Below are 20973 nucleotides of genomic sequence, written 5' to 3' on the forward strand. Positions count from 1 at the left end.
AACCTGGGATCCTTCAAGAAGCTACTTGATGAGATTCTGGGATCAATGAGCTACTAACAACCAAACGAGCAAGATGGGCTGAATGGCCTCCTCTCGTTTGTAAACTTTCTTATGTTCTTATGTTCTTATGATCCACAGATCCTTCAGTTCAGTGGAGTCATTTCATCCGAATATGAAACACTCAGTAGGAAATATATGCATCTGTTACTCTGCATTTTTACTTTAGACTGAAGCAAGCAAAACATTTCAGAAATAAGAGGAATAAAAGTCCAAGATATACACATACTAAAAGAATCATGTTGTGGATATTATTAAGTTTATTCTATGGGCATTGCAAAGCAATGTAGGCTTTAAACAAAGCTCTAAAGACCAGCGCAAGAACCTCATAAATTATAAATTAACTGTACAATAAAAACATTTAAAAAAATTACAATTAGGTACACCAGACATCCAACCTAATTTATCAGTGAAACAGGGAACGCTGTCAGATGCTAACAATGCTGTTATTCGACTAAAAAGGATTACATCAACCGTGAAGGTGAAGTTCACTTCATTAGACTAAGGACTTAATCCTGCAATATTTAAACTAAGCACAGTGTTAGTTCTGAAAAGAAAAGGCACCCTGACCTTCTTATAAACTCTAGAGACAACTTCTTTGTTTATTTTTCTTGATCTTCATAATACTAAAGAAGATGATTTATTAATGCTACTTTTTTCGGATTCAATTAACTCTTATCGCTTCCTCTCTTTTCCATGTAAATAAATTTGCAGCATAAGAGGAGATTTTTATTTAGTAAGCTTGTTACAGAATGCTAATTACCGTTAAGGTCTGGTAAGCACAATCAAGCAATTAACCACAAGTGCACACAATTATGACTCAAATTCCACCATGAGAGCTCAGAAGTGTTTCATTATTCTATTGGTAAGCAGCTATACATAGTAACAGAAGATACCAGAGGTGTTATGAATTCTGGGGCTGCTATCTTGCAAGTGTTATCAAATGATGAAATATTTTGTTTAGTTTCATCTATCCCTAATAACATACCATAGACTAGAGGTTTTATAATGTATAGTCTTTTGTTTTGTTTGTTTGTAAAACCAAACCATGTGACAGGCTTACTTGAAGGTGATGTTAAATGTAGCTGTAAGGAAAGCTCCCTTTGAAAACATTCCTTTGAAAAAAACGATGTTCTTTCAAGATAAGCTGAAACAGCGAGTAAAAGGTAACTGTACTACCATAAATAAAAAGGCAAATTGCTAGTAGCAGTATGAATTTCCATTACTAGGAGCCTTTTAATGCTCTTTAAATGGTAATCCATAACTTCACTGTGTAAACAAGTCTCCAAGGTGAAATGAAACCTTCAGCAGCAAGACCTATGAACAGGAACATTGTCTCTCCCTTTCCCCCACTATCCTCTCCTTTTGTGTCTTTGTGAGTAAGTGACTAATGAGTGACGGATTACGAGCAAAGATTTAATATGCACAGGAGGGCTTTATACATGAATACATCTTGATGTGTCAACCGGCCTTGCACTGGAGAAAGGAAGGCACTGCCCTTAGTCCATTTCCTTAATCGACTTCATGATGTATCTGAATTCTCTTTGCAGTCTCCTGCCTCATCTAAGTGCACAGCTAGTCTTGCATCACACTCCCCCCCCATATTAAGCTAGGGATCACTTTCACATGCTGTAAATGCGGAAACTGCAGGATCATTACACTCCCTTTGGCAGCGGGTTGAGAAGAAATCCTCGTAGATCAATGGCCACCAGCGAAGTATTGCCAGACAAGCATTTTCCCCAATTCAAACCAGCAGAAGAACAATAAGATAAACTTTAACCATCAAGATTATTTTCTGTTAGAAATGTTATATTAAAGGAGTAAAATATGTTCTCCTAACTAGTATACTATCTATTTCGAAAAATAACACAAATCTTGTCTAGCTGATGTAGAGTGCTGGCACAGAACAAACAATAGGGAACGCAAAGATGCAACAACAAATCCGTTTTGAAGCACGTATTTGCACAAGGTTACTTAACTATGAAATACAACATTAAAAAAAAGACTCAATACGTCTGATAGACATAGTTAATTAACAGAATGTAATCAAAGGCATGCTCCATGCAGCTGCATTGTATATCATGTCCTCCCTAGCCTGTTGGCTATTGTTGAAGTGAAGGGGGGGCATGTTTTATTGCCCTGTCAGACATTTTCAGTTTGCTGTATTTTTTGTGTTTAAATTTAGAATTTCATATTTAATTAACCATGCGGTATGATGGGCTTTTAAAGTGCGTCGCTGTATTGGCCATGGCCTGTTCTGTGCCGCACCAAAATACAGCACTCAGCATGCGTGGATATGACCCAAGTGATATTATGCCAGCTTTGTATACAGTACGTCCCTTAAACAAAAACTTACATTAATTATTAAATAAAGAGATGGTTGGAGAAGAACAGAGACAAAGCCTCTTTTGCAGATGCAAAACTTCTGAAAAGTGATAACTGCATTCCAGCCTTTTGTAAAAAATGTCCCTTTAATTTGTAATATGCCTGTTGGGTTTTATGCCAGTATTGGGTTCTTATGAATAAAGTATGGAAGCACTGTGCGCTGGAGCAACAATGACATGCTTTCCCAAAAAATAAGCATCCCCATAAAAATAATGATCTAAGCAGAAACAACGACAGGGTATTGTACAGAACAGACACTATTGCCTGTAGAAATCTAAACTTAAAGCAGCGCTTTAAGCATCACAAACAACTACAATGCCTGCGTAAAGTTATTGCAGTTAAGAACATAAGAAAGTTTACAAACGAGAGGAGGCCATTCAGCCCAACTTGCTCATTTGGTTGTTACTAGCTTATTGATCCCAGAATCTCATCAAGCAGCTTTAAAGTTATCCACTTTAAATTCTGCTTCAACCAAATTCTGCTTCAACCAAATCACCATGAAAATACTAATCAGTAGTCTAAAGGTGTACAGGTATGACATATTTTAGTTTATTGATTTTTAAACATGATTTTAAGCTTATATCGTCTAAAATCAAGCAATAGGTTAACAGAAGGTCACCCTGTCACAGTTCTGGAGGTCTGTATTACAGTTTAAAGTGTTGTTATTAATATGCCGCACTAGTTTTTAAAGTGAGGAATGCAAGCAAAGAAGCACGGCATTTCCCTTTTACTCAGTGTGATTGACATGTAAATATTGAATGTGCGTGCTGAAGGGCAATCTTCATGGAGAATTGATTTCATTCCTGCACAGTGCATTAATCACCAGGTTCAATATTTGTGTCTGTCTGAGCCAATCAGAATCCCTGTTTCACAAGTGCTTTAGTATAATGATTCAGTTTATTTCCATGATTGGGACACAGTATACTCCATCAATATTACCTTTGAAAGGGAAGGAAGTGTAACGCTGTCATTTTTCAATTACAATTAATACAGCACCTGTCCCATCGCTATGTATCATTATTAAACCTAATCAACTGCACACATTCCTAAGAAAACAAAGTGCCAATAAGATATAAATAATGACAGATGTTTGCAACCATAATAAATCAATTAAGGTGTTACTAACGGATTAAAAAAATAAATAAATTAAAAAATTTAAATAAATTGACTGTTACTAACAGATTGAAACACTACACTTTGCTAATTAAAAAAACTTTTGAAGACTTCAGTCATAATTTAGTGGCCTTCAGTCAATCTGCCGAGTCTTCCATCCCTTAACAAGGTTATAGAAGTGGGTTTATTACATAAGAAGTCTCACCTGCGTAAGTCTAGTGTGAGGAGGAGCCTTTCAATACTTGGTGAACCTGCATTATTAGCAACGTATGCAGTAATATAAAACAGCAAAACAATGTCAAGAGTGTTAATAGTCTTCACCATTATATAAATATTTTATTTATATTTTATATCTACAGTGTATGTTTTATTCTATGCATTATATATGTGTGAGTAATAACATTTTGCACTTGGCCTAACTGAATAGGAGCTCGTTATTAATGCTGGCATTCAGTATTATAATTTTCTGAGTGTAAGTTATAGCACAGGTAGAGTAGGAGGGAGGCTGTTTTAATGAATACCATAAAAATAATTTAGTGGTACAATTTGCAGCAGAACTTGTACCCCAGGTGACTGAATTGAAGACTGCTAAGCAACAAGCTCAATTTACCATATCAATTTACTAACTAATTATGCATGAGAATGTATTACACTACAGGTGTGGTCAGGGCCGGCGTCAGGTTTTTGTGAGCCTCGGGCAATAATCCTCCCAAACCTTAACCCACAAATCAAAAATATGTTTCTCTCAAAAAGATTTTCATAAAATGAAAGTCTTCATTGTTGGAAAGTATGAAATATGAGTTTACTCATATTTGCAATTTTATTCCTGTATGTGTGTGGGCCCCCCTCTGCCATCGGAGCCCCAGGCGCATGCCCGGGTTGCCCGGGTGCTGATGCTGGCCCTGGGTGTGGTGATGGGAGATGAGAGTAGGGAGTTCTGATTTAGGTCTCATAATTCCTTCATAAACGTATTTGCTATATAACTATCAACCAGTCATGTTAGAAAGCTGAAGCTCAGACATGTTACTTTAAAAAACGTACAGAAGTAAGCGAAACAGTGGAACAAAGTCCTGTCCCTATTTCACTGAAATCAACACCTACACTATTGCAGCCCATCCTATATTTTGAATTCCATTGTACCTGCTGAATAAAGGAGCCGTTTAAAAAACTCCTTGACCCAGCACTAGCTAAACTTCCCAAATAAAATTAATCACATGCTGTCGGACATACTGACTTTGCTAAGAGGCTGAATGAAAGTGACTCGCTCATGATCCATTATGCTACTGGCGGAACTCCAGTCCAGTAAATAACTTCACTCAATGTGAAAGCAGCAAGACTGAATGCCACACTGCCTGTGCACTGCACAGCTTTTTGAACTAGTGCCACACTAAAGGAACAGCAACTCTAATAAAATTGGGCAAATAGTTAAAGGGCTTCCTTCTCATTTTTTTTTAATTTAATTATGGATTCAGATAAAGGAACAGACCATCTGTTTACCCTATACATTGTACAAAAGAAGATTCTTATGTCTAAAAGCATGTATCTTGACAATAGCACAAGGGAAGGGAAAAGATACATCTCCTAAAATTGACTTGCACTAAGCAGAGGAAATGAAAATGAATATTCTTGAAGTACATTTTTAAATTTATTTTTACTTTAGATTTAGGTCCTCACTGACTAGGATCTGGGGAGGAAACTGTTACCAGCCATTTAACATTAATACATATATTAATAAATTAAAAAAATTAATAAAACACAAAATAAACACCTTTTTTTACACAGTATTAACACAGAACAGCAGTTCATGAAATGAACTCAGCAGATTCCCAGTAAAAAACACGTCACGACACAAGGCCGTTCTGTTTTTGCCCATTTTCTCATTTGAAGTTCACAATCAGGAACATTCACTTAATACAGCATACTGCAAAACAATATAAAAGGGATTACAAAAAACTAGCTACTGTATTAATAAATAAGCACGAAAGCAGGTCTTCAGAATCATTTTTGTGAAGTTCATCTTCTCCCTTTTGTGCTGACACTGCCCTTCAAAAGAGGGTGAAAAATATAGTTTCTTGCTCTAGGGCCTTGCCAGATCAATCTGTATCACAATACAACAGGGTGGGACAGGATGATGAGCCATGCCATTTCACCATAAGAAAAGCTAACACTATATTATCTTTCAGAATGTGTTAGATTTACATTTTGGGATACAGAACTCTTGTTGTTACCATTTCACCCTATTGTATTCTTAACCAACGCAATCTGAGTTGTGCTGTTAGCGCCTATTTCTAAGATGTTGAGCTTGGTCTCCTCTCTTAAAGAGGAGGCTATAGTCATTGAATCAGGAAAAGAAGCTATTGAGTTCTTTGGAATAAACACCGTTTTTTGTTCTGTATTTTTACATACAACCTTAAGCCTCTACTGTAGATTAATGCAGTTCAAGTTATTTAATAATTTCTTCTTATTTCAAACAAAAAAAAAGTGTTTCTTCATCATCTTTAGTCATGAAATTAAATGAATTAGCCTGAACCTGAACTTTTCTGAATAGGGACCTGCAATGACTCAGTAGGAAGCTGACTCATTAATCAATCAACAAAATTTTGCATTGGGAAGACTGTCTATGTATTACAACAAGCTTTGCTTTCCAGCTCAGGCAACCAGATTTCTAACAAATACCTGGTTCTTGCACCTTAGGGTGTCACATACAACCCATCAATCTCACAGAACTGCAGTACAGTATCCTGGGATGTCACAACCCCCTTTAATACCCCTCTGCAAGGGGGAAATGAAAACCTAAAATGATGCCACATTTTCATTTGCCACTGGGATTGAGTTTACATCAGTCCTGTTCATTTCCACTGGAATCAGAGTAGTAGTGGATTTATATTGGTTGTGTTACACAATCAGATAGTATTGTGGCGATACTCTGATATGCAAACAAGGATTATTTTGTGGCATAACTGTGCAGGTTTCACAATTGAAAATATTTCTACGTGGTTTACTATAGTGGTAGTGATGCTGGGAGTGCAGGGCCTGATTGAAAGGGATGTTTTTGTTCTGTACTGAAATGCTGTGTTCCAGTGGGACCAGCATCAGCACATTCCTGACCTTGCACAGTTAATTATTTATTAATTATACGTGTCTAAATTACTGCTGTTTAACAATGGGAATCACAAACTTAAGCAAAGAGGGGGAGTCTGTTTTAATTGAAAATGGAAACACAAGACAAAAATGGGCTGCAGATAGTAATTTCTTACTTTAATGCAAATGTGTCAGGAAGAACTGTTTCTGACTTGCAATTCTCCCAACAATTGACCTAACATCATTGGGTATGAATCAGGTACATGGATTGTCAGTGCTGTATAATTACATATAAAGTTAAAGTAATCATATTATAGATGCAGTATCTTCTAAATGTGGTTGCTATGTTGTTGATCGGAATACAGAAGCAGGTTCCTTTTTAGAAAACCAATTATCTGTCTTTTGTTTTAGAGTTCCATTTATTCATTGTTGAATTAAAAGGCGGACAGAAACAGATTTGGGGATTACTGCATCATTTCACGTTTCACCAGTGCTGGATCTGAATATCCCCTGCACCCAAAAAACAGACAGATTCATATCACCCTATTTAACTGAACTTTTATGTCTAAAAAGAATTAGTACATTTTTTAGACAATCAGATTGACAAAAAAGTCTTTATAAATAACCTCAACATTCTTGATAAATACATCTTGTCTTGTCAGTTTAAATTGCACAGTGTACATTGATGTAACATACACATTATTAATCTTTATGAAATCCAACCTCTTATTGTTCTGGATATGTATATATAACACTTATTTCTGATGGCTGGTAGTTAACAAATAACATGTTTTATACAGCTTGTTCCACTACATGTTTATTGCCTACACTAAATGAATGCATGTTTTTTAAGTCAAACATAAATATACCAGAAGCCAGAATTTATGTTTTTTTTATTGCATTTCAGTTAAATGCCAAAGCAACATTATTTTTTGTCAAGTAATATGTGCAATAAAGTGACTCATGTGACTATATATATGACTGGTGACCTATAAAATGAAATGACCTGGGTGATGAATGAAACGGCACACCAACCAACCAAAATGAACTTTATATACAGTATCTTGTGAGTTTACCTCCACTGGTGTCTGTATGGGAGTTGCACACAGCAATATACTGCGGTACCGTGACATCTAATTAGATCTCCGGGTGTGCCTGCACGCTTCTCCCATTGTTTAAAACCACCAGAAAGTACTGATGAGAACGACTTTTGCAAGACCACACATACAGATTGTGTTTTATAGGCCATAAAAATGACCTATGAAGACCTGTCAGCTCAAAGAGCTGGATGAGTTATCAGTGCAGCACAGAGCCTCAAGGAAGGGCTGTAAATATGAGCCACATCTACAATTTGTCTCTGCATGCATACAGCTATTAGTAGTTTTTTTTTTTTTTTGGGCGGAGGGGTTTAAAGGTAATTGACTATTGTTCTGCAGGACAACCATGTGTTTTAAAATCTATTGACGTATGTTTGGAACATTTAACCAGGGATGGAAATACTGTAAGACTTCAACTGAAAACCAGTTTGGGCCATTATTGGTTTCACTATGAGCTTTAGGGCACCTGTAATGGCTTAAATTGCTATGTTTATAACTCTGTTAAAGAAGTCTGCTTCTATTTTACAAATTCATCAAATAAGCCAACCTTGCATGGATATCAAACATAAATATACCAGAAATCCTAATTCAGGTTTTGTAGTTGAGAATTAACTTGTGCTGACTTTCACCTTCTGGAATACTAATCCATGACAGGACAAGGATTATATTCATATATATTTCATTGAGTATTATATTGGCATATTTAGGTAAAATACTTTACTTTGAAGCTCAGCATACAAAATAGCACATTCTTCCAATTTAAAAGCATAATATAAACATGAAGCATGATAACATTTATTTTAAGAGAACTGCATAATATTCTGGTGTAGAGGGCTCAGTTCAAATCAATACACCAATGCATGCCACAAAACAAAGGACTTTATTTATTTTAAGTATGAATGCCCTGAAGCACTTTTATGAAGGAACAGCTAATAATAACAGCAGCTAATTGACTCACAATATCCTTTATTTTCTGTTGCTTGTTACTCCACAGTGCAGTAATCACACTGCCTCGTTGCAGACACCAGTCAAGGACACGAGCACAAAGTCTATTAATTATTCAGTTCAAAAGTAGCACTGAACACATTAAGAAAATCTGTTTTGAATTGGGGAAACAAATATCGTCGGGGACCCCAATTTACTCAGCTTGATTTATTGCCTTCTAATATTGTAGTCTTAGAATCACTTATAGAATTGAATTCATAATCTGTCCAGTCCCTTTAGCTTCTATAAACTGGGTTATTTTCTAGTGCTAGGTAGCAAGCCAGCATACAGTGTAGCTATACTGTACATCCCACTGCTCAGCTACAGGCTTAAAGTCTCAGGGTGATTCATTTAAAAAAATGATAAAACATGTATCTGATTCCAAAAAGCAAATATAAACTTTGGCCAAACATAAAACAAGTATCACAAAAAATACATAAATGCATAAATACATAAAACATTGTCTGTTCAGCCTCCAGGTTAAAGGCTGAACAGATTACTCTTGTCTACTTCAGAATCGTCCTGAACTTTACTTGACATCTTTAAATCATTTTGTATTCAGTCTTATCTTTCAAGGGAGGAACAATCAGTTATCATAACTAAAGTATTCCTCTTGCTGTCTGACAGCTACCTCTAGTGAAGCCACAGGGGTGCTTTCAACCTCTGAGTTTTAAAACACCACACAGATGAGATGACTGAAACAGAAAACTACACAAAGCAAATCTAAACAACAAGAAGAATCCATCAGTATGCCAAGTAGCTTGTTAAGACTAAAATTCCCACATTTTGAAAACTGATTTTCGAAATAAATGTCTTATTAGGTGGAAATGACAACCCCCCCCCCCAAGAAATGAAGCATTATAATGATTGAGAACTTATTTTGTTTTTTTTTCTCTAAAGGGAAGAAGACTTGAAGTGGAGAGAGGATTTTGTAATACAGTTTCTACTTTATTTGAACAAGCTCTACTGGCTCCATTACCAAGCTAAGTGATCCACTGTAGGGCTAAAGAGGAGCAGTATTGATAAAGCACTCCTCACAGTCCATTGCTCAGCTTCCTCTGGAGTTTTCATTTCTCAGACAAATAACCCTTTAGTTCTAATTCCAGTTAAAGGGGTACCTAATGTGCAGTCGTAAGTGAACTGGTTTCCTGGCTTTGTTGATTCCAGTGCAGATCTCTGGAGATTATACATCAGAAGAAAGCTCGATATCTAGGGAAAAGCCTTGCTTTGAAATCCTAACCAGCCTCCTGAGAATAGCATGCAGATTCACTGTTAACTCTTTTACATTAAAATGTACCTCTTTGTAATCATTTCACATTTGGGCAATCTCTGTGAAATGAATCAATCTATGTTGATTAAATGTAAAACGTTTTGTATGGCATACAATCTACGTTTTCAATGAAAAAAGCAACAAAGTATTCTGACCACGCATTGACATCATTATTTGACCAATGATCCGTTTCAAGAGGGGAAAAAAAACAATTTAGTGTCCATGGCAGTATGTTTTGAACTTCTAGAACATTCTCTATTAACTGACCCATTGGATTTATAACAAAGTAAACCAGAAAGTTTACAGAAAACATCCATTATCATATATTTATATAAAATAACATATTTATTGCCAAAGTTATTCTTGCCTTTTTTTCAAGTGCTACACTTTTTAATTATTATCAGAAATGATTTAAATAAATAAAAATAAAAACTGAACTTCAAAGCTTCAAGCTTGCTACCTTTGATGGAGTAAATCTCTGATAATACAACTCTGGAACTAAAAATGCTCTTTACATATTTGCATATTTACGTAAAAAGAACTTAATCGAGCAAAACAGAAATTTCAATTTGAGTTGAAATACAAAAGCAGGGCAGACTTACACTTTTGATTCTCATTAATCTTGTCATATTGAACAATGTAGGGTTAAACCTAATGCACCATTAGCATTCTGTAAAATGTGACAAAAACATCAAACAATCAATACATCAACCAAAACCTTTATTTATGAGTCAATTGAGAACATAAGTTTACAACCTCAAAACGTACTTAGGGGTCTAAGTGCATATATTTGTGCCTGTGAACCATTGCTTTAGTATAAAATTTACTTAGGTAAATCCTTAAAGTTAAACTGACATTAATTATCCACGTCTGTACAAAGTCATAGTGCTGGTAGTGATGTGAGAACGTGTAATAAGAAAGTTGATGCGATCTAATGTTTTACAAAAAAAAACAACTTTCGATCTTTTTAAAGCCATAAATCCCCATAAAGAACACCAAAGGTGGACAGAAGTAGACAAGAACTGCTGGGGTGCGTTCAAGACCATCGATGAACCAGAGAGCTCTCTGCACATCCTTCAATGGAGCCGCATCGAATGGGTAGCAATCGATCGCTGACATTGATCACACCATTGATTCCATGGCTTCAACAGGATCAGAAGGGATGAACTGTAGTTGGATGTCATGTAGCAATCCATCATTATTACTTTTATTAACCAGACACTACTACAGGGGTTCTTTATGAGAAAACAAGTGTGTGTGTGCTGTATCAGCTTATTACAAAGAAAATAGCATTATTTGTCCATTACAGTCATCTAAAGTCTTACACCAAAAAATAATAATACCTGGGCACTGCATACCACAGTTTAAATCTAGCAGATACTGTAGGATTGAGACCTTGATTAAACGCTTTTATCACAAAAGCACTACTGTACATTGGCATAAACTGTCATCTTCTTTCATTGGGTCAATTATAAAACAAATGCTGCCCGCAGGTTGGTTTCTCTTTAAGCTAACCAATTTAAACTGTAAATACATCTCGTAAAGGAATAAGCTGAAGCTTGAGAAAAGACCACATCTCAATCAATTCAAGTGATTTGGAAGAGGCAGAAAAGGAAAGACAAATCATATTCTAAAAAAGGAGCTATAGCTCCATAAATAGACTATTACCAAGCAACCCAGAATACTAATTTCAATTTGATTTGCAAAAGTTTCATTTTCATAAAAATGGCCTGAAATTGTTGAAATTGCACCTTGACATCCAGCCCTGTGTGTCCTAATGTATACAGAAGTGAAACTTATGCCTTAATAATATACACAATTAACTAACTAACTGGATTACACAAGGTGGGAGATAGAAATGTTAAATGATTTATTTTGCATTTCACAGGAAGCATCTCTGGTAAACCCTAAATCAAAATGTGATTTTGTCAATTGTAAACGATGGTTTAATTAGTTGGCTTATGCATTAGTCATTACCGTGTGATTTACACAATATAAACTAAATATTTCATTCAGAAAACTAAAGCACAGTACTGTAATTAACAGGCTAGTTGCTTTTCAACTGTTTTCTGTCACGTTTTTAGACTAGAATATTAGAAATGCATGTTTGCACTGCTTCAAAACAACAAGGCAGCATTTCTAAAGGCTTTTTAATCCTCAATAATCAAAGTCTAAAAAACTTCCCGCTAAACAACCTCACATTGCTTTTAAACCAGCTTCTGTAATGAATACATTCCTTTGCCATGGAGCCTTTAACAGCAGTTCTATCTTATAATTTCTATCTGAGTCTAACACACGAAGAACAGCCTTCACTGGTAACCCCTGCAGTAGATGTCTATCATGCTGTCTCGCTGACTCACACACAGCCAGCTGCTCTATTCTCCTGCTATTGATTTTAGACTTATGTTTCTGAGACAGCCTATTGCATTTCCATTAGGGTCAGCAGAATTGATCAAACACATTTACAAAATGTATGTGCTTTCTTTTGCTTTACAGTTGCATTTGGTAAGAACGACTGTACAGGAATATTATTTAACCTTTCACTGCCTTAGCATAAATTCTTATTTAAATGAAGTCACTGTGGTGCAGCTATTTTAGTTTATTTTAAGTGTATAACCTGAGATACTGAACTGTCCCGTTTCAATCTTTTGGAGTCAAATATAGACTGATTGTCTTTCTTTCTTTCTTTTTTACTCACTGCACCTCTGGCAGGTTGTTTTCTGGTAGATTTTAAGGTATTATAACATGGGTTCGTACTGACAAAGTAATAGCTGACTTGTGCGTGATTAAATGCAACAACTTAAATACTGATAAGGTGGCAGAGTTTATATCTTACCGCACCTTAGTGAACCAATTTTGTATTAAATGTAAACTTGAAGCCATGTACTATAAGAGATATGACTTGCATTGTACATCAGTATGAGCCAGGTTAACAAGGCAGACTTACAGATGTAAATAATCTCATCGCAGAACCTGAATAAATGTGATAAATCTTTCTTGCCAAAAAAGGTACCATTTTCAAATGGCTACTTTGTTCATAATGTATTATTATGGGCATTTTACAGCAACAATTGATCCATTGTATTAAACAAAACAAATACCCATACAATACCATTGCACCATCCAAAATGACTACATGTTCCTATAGTATTGTCTTTGGAAATTATAGTGTTTTTCACATCCCTGTAATACTATTGATATTACCTGTGACTGCCAAATACCTCTGTGGATTAGAACTGTAACACAAGGTTTCATTAAAATAGCCTGCATTTTCTAATAGGTACTTTCTCTTAGTAGTATGCAATGATAGGTCTAGTACAGCTACTCACTAGTGTTCAAAGTGGAACACTTCACCAAAAAGGAAAACAATAAACATGTTTCACAAATATTTTCAGAACCTTTTGTGCAAAGTATTAAATCATATTATCTTTGTACACTCATGGTCATCTCCATTATTTACCTCTCAGAGAAATGCAAATGCTAAACTAAGCCCCAGAAACAATAGATGTAGTAACAAACGAGTAATCTATACTCTAAATCAGTAGTGTAAGCACACAGTGTTATTGGCTTATGCCTAATTTTCATTAATCAGTCTGCAACAGCATGCTAATGAATCAGTCCAATCAATGCATACATTTTACAAAGGAGAGAGCGGGTCAGTAAAATGGTCTCTCATATAGTAATGCATCAAGTAACACAATTGACACACACTGGTAAAGAACCACAATGAATCATTGTATTATTGTAACTAAAAAAAAATCAAGAGCCTGACCTTACTAAAAGCAAAAGCAAAAAAAAAAGGGTTATAAATGATAAAAACACTATGAGGCTGGCAGCTTTCCAAATGTAATAATTTCCCTGCTTCCAAAGTCACGGCAGTTAGCGAGCAGATAGCATTACTGGGATTGTCTTTCTCAGAGACTCCAGGATAAAGAGGAATCAATTAGCCCCACAGCAGGCAGTGACCTTGAAGTAGATCTCAGAGAGGAGAGAAAGGGAAATATCTGGGCTCCACAGCAATTCCATTTAGGAAGTAACATATCATCAGATATTGATTTTTAATATAGCATCTGTCTACTGACTTATATCATGTGCAATTCCAAAAATAGATCAGCTGTTCAGATCCCAATCAAATCTGGACCTCACTATTATTGTGTAGTGAGGGAATGAGGAAGGGCAGAGTTTCTCATGGCATGTTCCTCTTTAACATGTTAACCCGCGCTGAATTGCAACATTCACCACGGCTGGGCTGATAAAGGGAGCCGTTTCATTACATGGCTGTCAAAGAAGTACACAAAGTAACTTGTTACATGACACAGCATCTTTTGCTTTCAGTGCTTTACAGTATGTTGGATTGAAAATGTTTACTTTGAACTCAGACCGGGATTTCAAAGGAATGTTACAGTCTTAAACACTGGACAGCGGTTTAAACAAAAACAAGTGACATATTAAACCTGTACCGTTTGCTAAACAAGCATACAGGGCTTTTCTGGGATTCTTTCCTATTGTATTTCAGATAATCTAATCAGTCATTTTGTCAATACAAATCTCTAATTACAAGACGCCTGTCCATAGAGGTTTTACAAAGAGATTTTTAAAAATATTACCTGATCATTAACAAGAGAGGGTCAATGTGAGACATGCAGGTTTTTATTTTTTCAGTCTGGTCACGTAATAAAATAAATAAATGTTCTTCTTATTTACATGTGCTGTGTATACATTGCTTTTCAAGTCCTTTGCATTGCTATGTACTGTACCGCTGCCTCTTGTACAATACCCTGTTCAAATGAGAACTCAGAGAGCTTTCAAAGTATTCATTTTTTAATAAACAATGTATTTATTCTTCCTGTGTTTAAGAACAAATGCCAACCCACTACTGGTCATTTTAAACCAAACCTACAATGTCCTATTTTGGCCTTCCTAAGATAAGTGTTGTGCTTTCTACAGTACATAACATGAGGTAATTACGAACCTACATCCCTACCCATTTCCCTGCATGTCTACAGTACAGACTTGCTAATTGCATTTAAGGGACAATGGCTTAACAAAAAAGGGGGTGGGTGGTTATGAATTAAAAAAATGAAATACTTACACAACTTGGGTATTTTTATGATATTAGTTTCCACTGTTTGCAGAGGATGCCCAGTGGTGGGTCCTTTCACGTTAGTAGTTGTGAGGGGTCTCTGGGTGGCAGGAGTGGTTAGCAGAGTTAAAGCCGAGGTAGGGCTATTGAAGGTTGGATTGTGGACAGGGTCAGACGCCACAGAAGGGTCACCCTTCACCTGCACTGTTTGCTGCCCTGTGCTGTGGCTGGGTAGGACTGAGGTATGTACAGCTGGGGGCTCTCCAGTGGGCCCCAGAGTTTGGTCGGCATAGATTACTGGGTCCTGACCAATCCGATTGGGGTCGAGGTGGGTGTGGGGCTCGAAGATCTTGTCCACAAAGACCCACTTGAGGCCAGCGGTGCAGAGAGCCAGGCTGATGAGGCAAGCCAGGATGGGCAGGATGCAGATCTTCTCCGAGTTCAGGCAGCTCCTCACTTGTGCTGTCTCCATGCAGATGCAGCAGGTAGCAGCCATGCCTGCCAATCCCAGAGCTCGGTTTTCCTCGGCAACACCCTCCGTTGCCGCGGACACTTCTGGGGCATTCTCCTGGGCCGTGGAGGCAAAGAGCGGGGAATCAGCAGCAGCAGCAGCAGCGCAGGGAGGGGTGGGAGGGCCCGGGGAGGTTTCATCAGCTCCCTCAGACATCCTCACGCCGTCAGTCAGACAAAGGTCTCCGGAGGCCTGAACTCTAACTTGGTGCACAAGACAGCAGCCAGCAAGAATGATGAAGCGCGTCTTCCATTATCTGATCACAAAATAGCTTGATGTTGCGGGCGTAGATACAGACATCAAGCGATAGACATATATAAAAAGTCAAATAAATGATGAAGATTCTTCTTCTTTTGGGACCGTTCTCAAGGCATGGTGGTTGTTCAGATAATAAAAATGAAAATAAATAAGTTTCTTTCAGGTTTTTCAGTTTCAGAAGAACTGCTATAACTCCAGGTTTCAAAATTCAGCTGACTCACCTGAAGACTTTGCGAGTGGAGCCGGCTCTCATGTAAACACTATTGTTAAGCAGAGGCAGAGGCAGCAGCAGCAGCAGCGGCACAAGCGACATCCTGTTGTGTTCAGACGGCAGCTGTAAGAGGCTGAATCACCAAAGAGCAGCAGGTGCCAGTCCTCTGAGCACCACTGGCAAAGCGTATCATTAGCAGAGAGAGACTAGAAAAACACAAGGACCAGGAGGGTGGATACTCCCCTTTCTTTTCTCCCCTCCTCCTTGCCTTCTTTCCTGGTTTCTCTGTCTCTCTCTCTGTCTCTCTCTCTTTCCCTCTTTCCCTTCTGACTGCAGAGAAGGACTGAGCAAAATCAGAACACACAGCACACAGAGGGGCTGGCAGCAACTTCCTACTTGATCCAATTAAGAAGAGAAATCCATCAAATCAGAGGCAGAGAGCACTTTTTTTGTTCTTTTTTTCTCTCTTCTCTTTCTTCTCTGATAGGTATAGATAGGCTGGCAATTGATTATGTTAATGTAAAGAGCTACTGCAGGTTTGAAGGGCTGGCGCTGAACCCGGCAGAACTGATATAAGATGCCTCCCCAGAGAACACAGCTTTTTTTTTAAATATTGCCATATATATCTTGAGGCTTGCTTCCCTGCCCCAGCACTATGACTGCCATTAATGCTGTTTTTGCATTACAGGTTTGGTGTTGTTTAACCATATAAAATAGCAAGTTGTATATAAATGCATTTATGGTATTCATCAGATTTGTCAGTAATCCAGATACAGCAATATTCTGAAAGTATTACATTCAATCCGTGTTACTCAGCTTTATGATTTTTTTTTTAATAATCTTAATTCAGTTTCCGCAGTTTCAATTCAATCTATTCTGATTTGGTTTCATGTTATTGTCTGTGAATAAAATTGCTGCTCGTAAAACTTGCTTTTTTGTTAATAATAATCACATTTACAGTGACACTGCTGTCTAGTGCTGACTCAGGGGATGTGTACGGTTGTCAAGACTAGCAGGAAACAGCTTTGACGCAACATAAATATTTTACTAGACAGAGATAACTTGAAATACATTAGTGTGAAAGTGAGAGCCCTCCTTTTATTAAAAGCATTTAGTGTTCATATAATTAACAAATACTTTTAAAACACATTTTAAACATTGTGTATTATCACCAGAGAAATAAACAATAAAACATGTCTTTAAAAAAATGCAGTACGCTAATGAAAACAAAGCAACAGGTTTAAAAAAAATATTATTTTTATTACATTTTATGATTAGCAAAACGAACACCAAAATAGTATTATTAAAACCAGGGCAACATTTACAAGAAGCATTCAAACATGATGTACTGGACCTACTCCTACTCACTTGAAACCTTTTAACACTAAAGATTACAGCACCTACAGCCACATGCTCATGAACCTGCTTCAACAAAGAGTAGCATCTGATTCCCCCACACTTCAGCTCCCACAACTAGAATAATCACATTAGGTCTGCTTTCTCATTAACCGTTCCAGTGTACAAAAGGTTCTTGATACCCTAAATACAGATGAGAAGTGCATTTAGAATGTCAAATGTCCAGAGGGTCCAAATTCTACTTAATTAGAAAGAAAAAATAAAATACCACCCAGGGGAACAGTTAACCCCTCAGTGTCGGCTCCACTGTGGGATGGGAGGCTAAGGAGCATCCAACCCAATAAACACAATGAAACTATGCATGTGGTCCAGCCTGGAATCCCTAATGTGATGAACACCATGTGGAAACTAAAACTTTAAGAACAACTCTGTGAAACGCTAACATTGTTCTTGTCTTAACTTTCCTGTATAAACACTTATAAAAGTGAATTTGCACAGCAATGTTGTAGTTTACTATGATTATAAAGTACTATGCATCTACCATACTTACCCATGTTTTTTGGGGTTTTTTTTATAACAATTTTTATCACACTGTATGAGACCACAATTTCACTTTTAATATGCTTTAATACACTTTGCAACTGGGTGTCCCCTGGGTGTCCAGATCTTGAAACACGTTACATTCGAACTTAAACAAATTACAAATTACAAGGCTTTAAAGCCAGTGTGGGCAGCAGTGTGGAGTAGTGGTTAGGGCTCTGGACTCTTGACTGGAGGGTCGTGGGTTCAGTCCCAGGTGGGGGACACTGCTGCTGTACCCTTGAGCAAGGTACTTTACCTAGATTGCTCCAGTAAAAAACCCAAATGTATAAATGGGCACTTATATGTAAAAAATAATGTAATTGTATGTAAAAATGATGTGATATCTTGTAACAATTGTAAGTCACCCTGGATAAGGGCGTCTGCTAAGAAATAAATAATAATATACCTTCAATGTCACTGCTACAATTCTCCTTTCTTGTTTGGGGGTCCGTATTCAACATTTTTGCCAAATTATTAAAAAGACATAGGTTCCTAAACAAAAAAGTAGGAGAACCTATGCCTTGGGATACTAAAAATCAATATATAACCATAACAATCACACACTGTTTTCTTTTCTTAACACAGTACAGAGCTTTAGTAACAGATATATCTGCCTTTTCTATACTGGCCAAATGCTTTAAGGAGGTCAGGATTACAGGTCACCTAATTCATGAAGCATTGTCGGGTTCAGGAGACACAATCTTTAAAGCACACTGTGAGATAGAAAGCTGCTCACAGAAATCCTCCAATGCGCTGTTACTCTCTCACTGTGCTAATTATGATTATGTAAAAAGAAATCCAGATTGGTGTCAGCATGGGTTGCTTACACAAGTAAAAGGTGTTTTGACTGTGGGTCAATAGAAAAGTCTACTCTGAGTCTCCACAGAGTCTAGCTCTATAACATTCCCTTTATGGAAAAATCGTGTTAGGCAAGCACACTGATACTTTAATACAGATAAATCTGTTCATTATTAGAACTCTTCATCTGTTTAGAGCACGTGTCAGGTTTCTTGCATACAGCTTTCCAGGTTGGATAAGCTTTCACACGAAGGACGGGCTAAAGGGAGGAGGTAAAAACAAGATGTCAAGAATCACACAGTAGCGTTACCTGACATCCAATCCTAGACTTAATCCACTATGGTGCATCTTTCTCTCTTTTTTTACCCCTAATTATTTCCCCCCTGTTGTTCTGCCTAATTTCGAATGTCAAATAATGTTCCCTCACCTCAGGGAACTCTAAACAACAGCTCAGGAGAGCTGAAGGTCACAGCGCGTCTTACGAGACCCCCACCAGTGAAGTGCCTCAGTCCCTGGTGATTTTACCTTCGGCACCTGAGAGGGCGCCACAGATAATGAAACGCTGAGATCGATGACATCGCACTGCCAGGACGCAAACCTGTTCTCCCCTAACTGTATAATTTATCAGGTGAGCCTAACAGGGACCCCCTCATCTTTCTCTTTTTAACCATTTGAGCACGGATGGTTTTTCCACAGAAGTACTGAAGGCCCTTTTAAAAGGCATGCAATATATTATATATTTATATATATATATATATATATATATATATATATATATATATATATATATATATATATATATATAGATAGATAGATAGATAGATAGATAGATAGATAGATAGATAGATAGATAGATAGATAGATAGATTTCAACAGTTATACGACAAGTATAAATATTGATTTTCTGTCATTTAAATAAACTGTATCTGGTACACAAATATGGTTAACAGCATTACAAATAATACTATTTCACTTATTTTTTCTTATTTGTCAATACTCAAAAGTTGGAGCTTTCTTATTGAATGCAACCCTGTATTATAGAGAGACTATGTCGTTTACGTATGTATTGACTTTGAACTAAAAACAATGCTTCCAGAACTCCTGACCTACAAGAGGGCAAACACACATAATTGTCTTCTTTAAAGGGTTGACAGAAATGATTAATCTAGCATAAAATATTCCATTCCCTTGGAAATATCGCCACACTTACCTTATTTCTAGCCAATCATGTTTATAGTGGTCACTCCCTCCAGTCCCATACATTAATGGTTAGTTGTAAAAACGACTTCACATTAATTGGAGTCAATATATATAGGGACTGCGCCTAACTTCCCATTTCCTAATCCTTCCACCTTCTCAATAACCTGCTTAGAATTCAAATATATTTGAGATAAAAAAAAATATGAATTTACAAAACATATTAATGTGTCAAAAATAAGTACTAAATCAAGTTGTATATTTATCTGATTAACAAACAGTTAGTGAATTGAAGCTTTTTTTCAACCTTTAGTGCCCTGTTTTTATATTAGACAGCACTGTACTGTATCACAGTTAATAGATCCGGTGTGAGCAGACTGCGGCTGCTACACTAATCTCTAGTCCCATCCCACTGCTTTGCAGACGGAGGTGGGGGGGGGGGGGGGGTCAAAGGGAGCTGGGTGCTATGGAAATGAGCACCTTGGGGGCACTGCATGCTGCCCTGAACCACCGCAGAGCTAAATAAGTGCATTATGGAGAGTGAGTCCTCGGTCAGTGCAGCATCTGTAATGAGTGAACTTAGCAAGCACAACGGCTAGAGCCACAGTACAAAGACAGAGCTGCTCATTCACTGCAGATATACACAAACGACCCAGCAACTTACTACACTGGAACTTTACTGTAGGGCATGTATCTTATCACTGTGTGGAAAAAAATATTATTCATCTGTGGAAGTGGTGACAGATCCTATTAAACACTGAAAACTACTGTACAGACGTCTTTTAGAAAGATAAGTCATTGACTAATGCTGAAATACAGTATATAATTCAACAGTTTTTTGGTAAGAGACCATGGTGCTGGCTATGGTCAGGCATGGTCAGGCATAGTTATGGCTATGGTCAGGCATGGTGCTGGCTATGGTCAGGCATGGTCAGGCATGGTCAGACATGGTCAGGCATGGTGCTGGCTATGGTCAGGCATGGTGCTGGC

General features: G+C 37.2%; 1 protein-coding gene across 6 annotated transcripts in view; it reads right to left on the minus strand.

Moving 5' to 3' along the window:
- LOC117409519 (pro-neuregulin-1, membrane-bound isoform) overlaps positions 1-20973 on the minus strand; it is a 175627-nt gene that overhangs the window by 27582 nt on the left and 127072 nt on the right. For 2 of the 6 annotated variants that reach the window (XM_034015703.3, XM_034015701.3), the window contains exon 1: positions 15080-16444. The exons of the other annotated variants lie outside the window; for them this stretch is intronic. In XM_034015703.3, the coding sequence (XP_033871594.3) occupies positions 15080-15737 (658 nt within the window). In that variant the 5' untranslated portion in view covers positions 15738-16444. Of the gene's footprint in view, positions 1-15079; positions 16445-20973 lie in introns of those variants that run through there. 6 annotated transcript variants of the gene reach the window in all.

Source organism: Acipenser ruthenus, chromosome 1 (assembly GCF_902713425.1).
Source record: "Acipenser ruthenus chromosome 1, fAciRut3.2 maternal haplotype, whole genome shotgun sequence".
Classification (NCBI taxonomy): Eukaryota; Metazoa; Chordata; class Actinopteri; order Acipenseriformes; family Acipenseridae; genus Acipenser; species Acipenser ruthenus.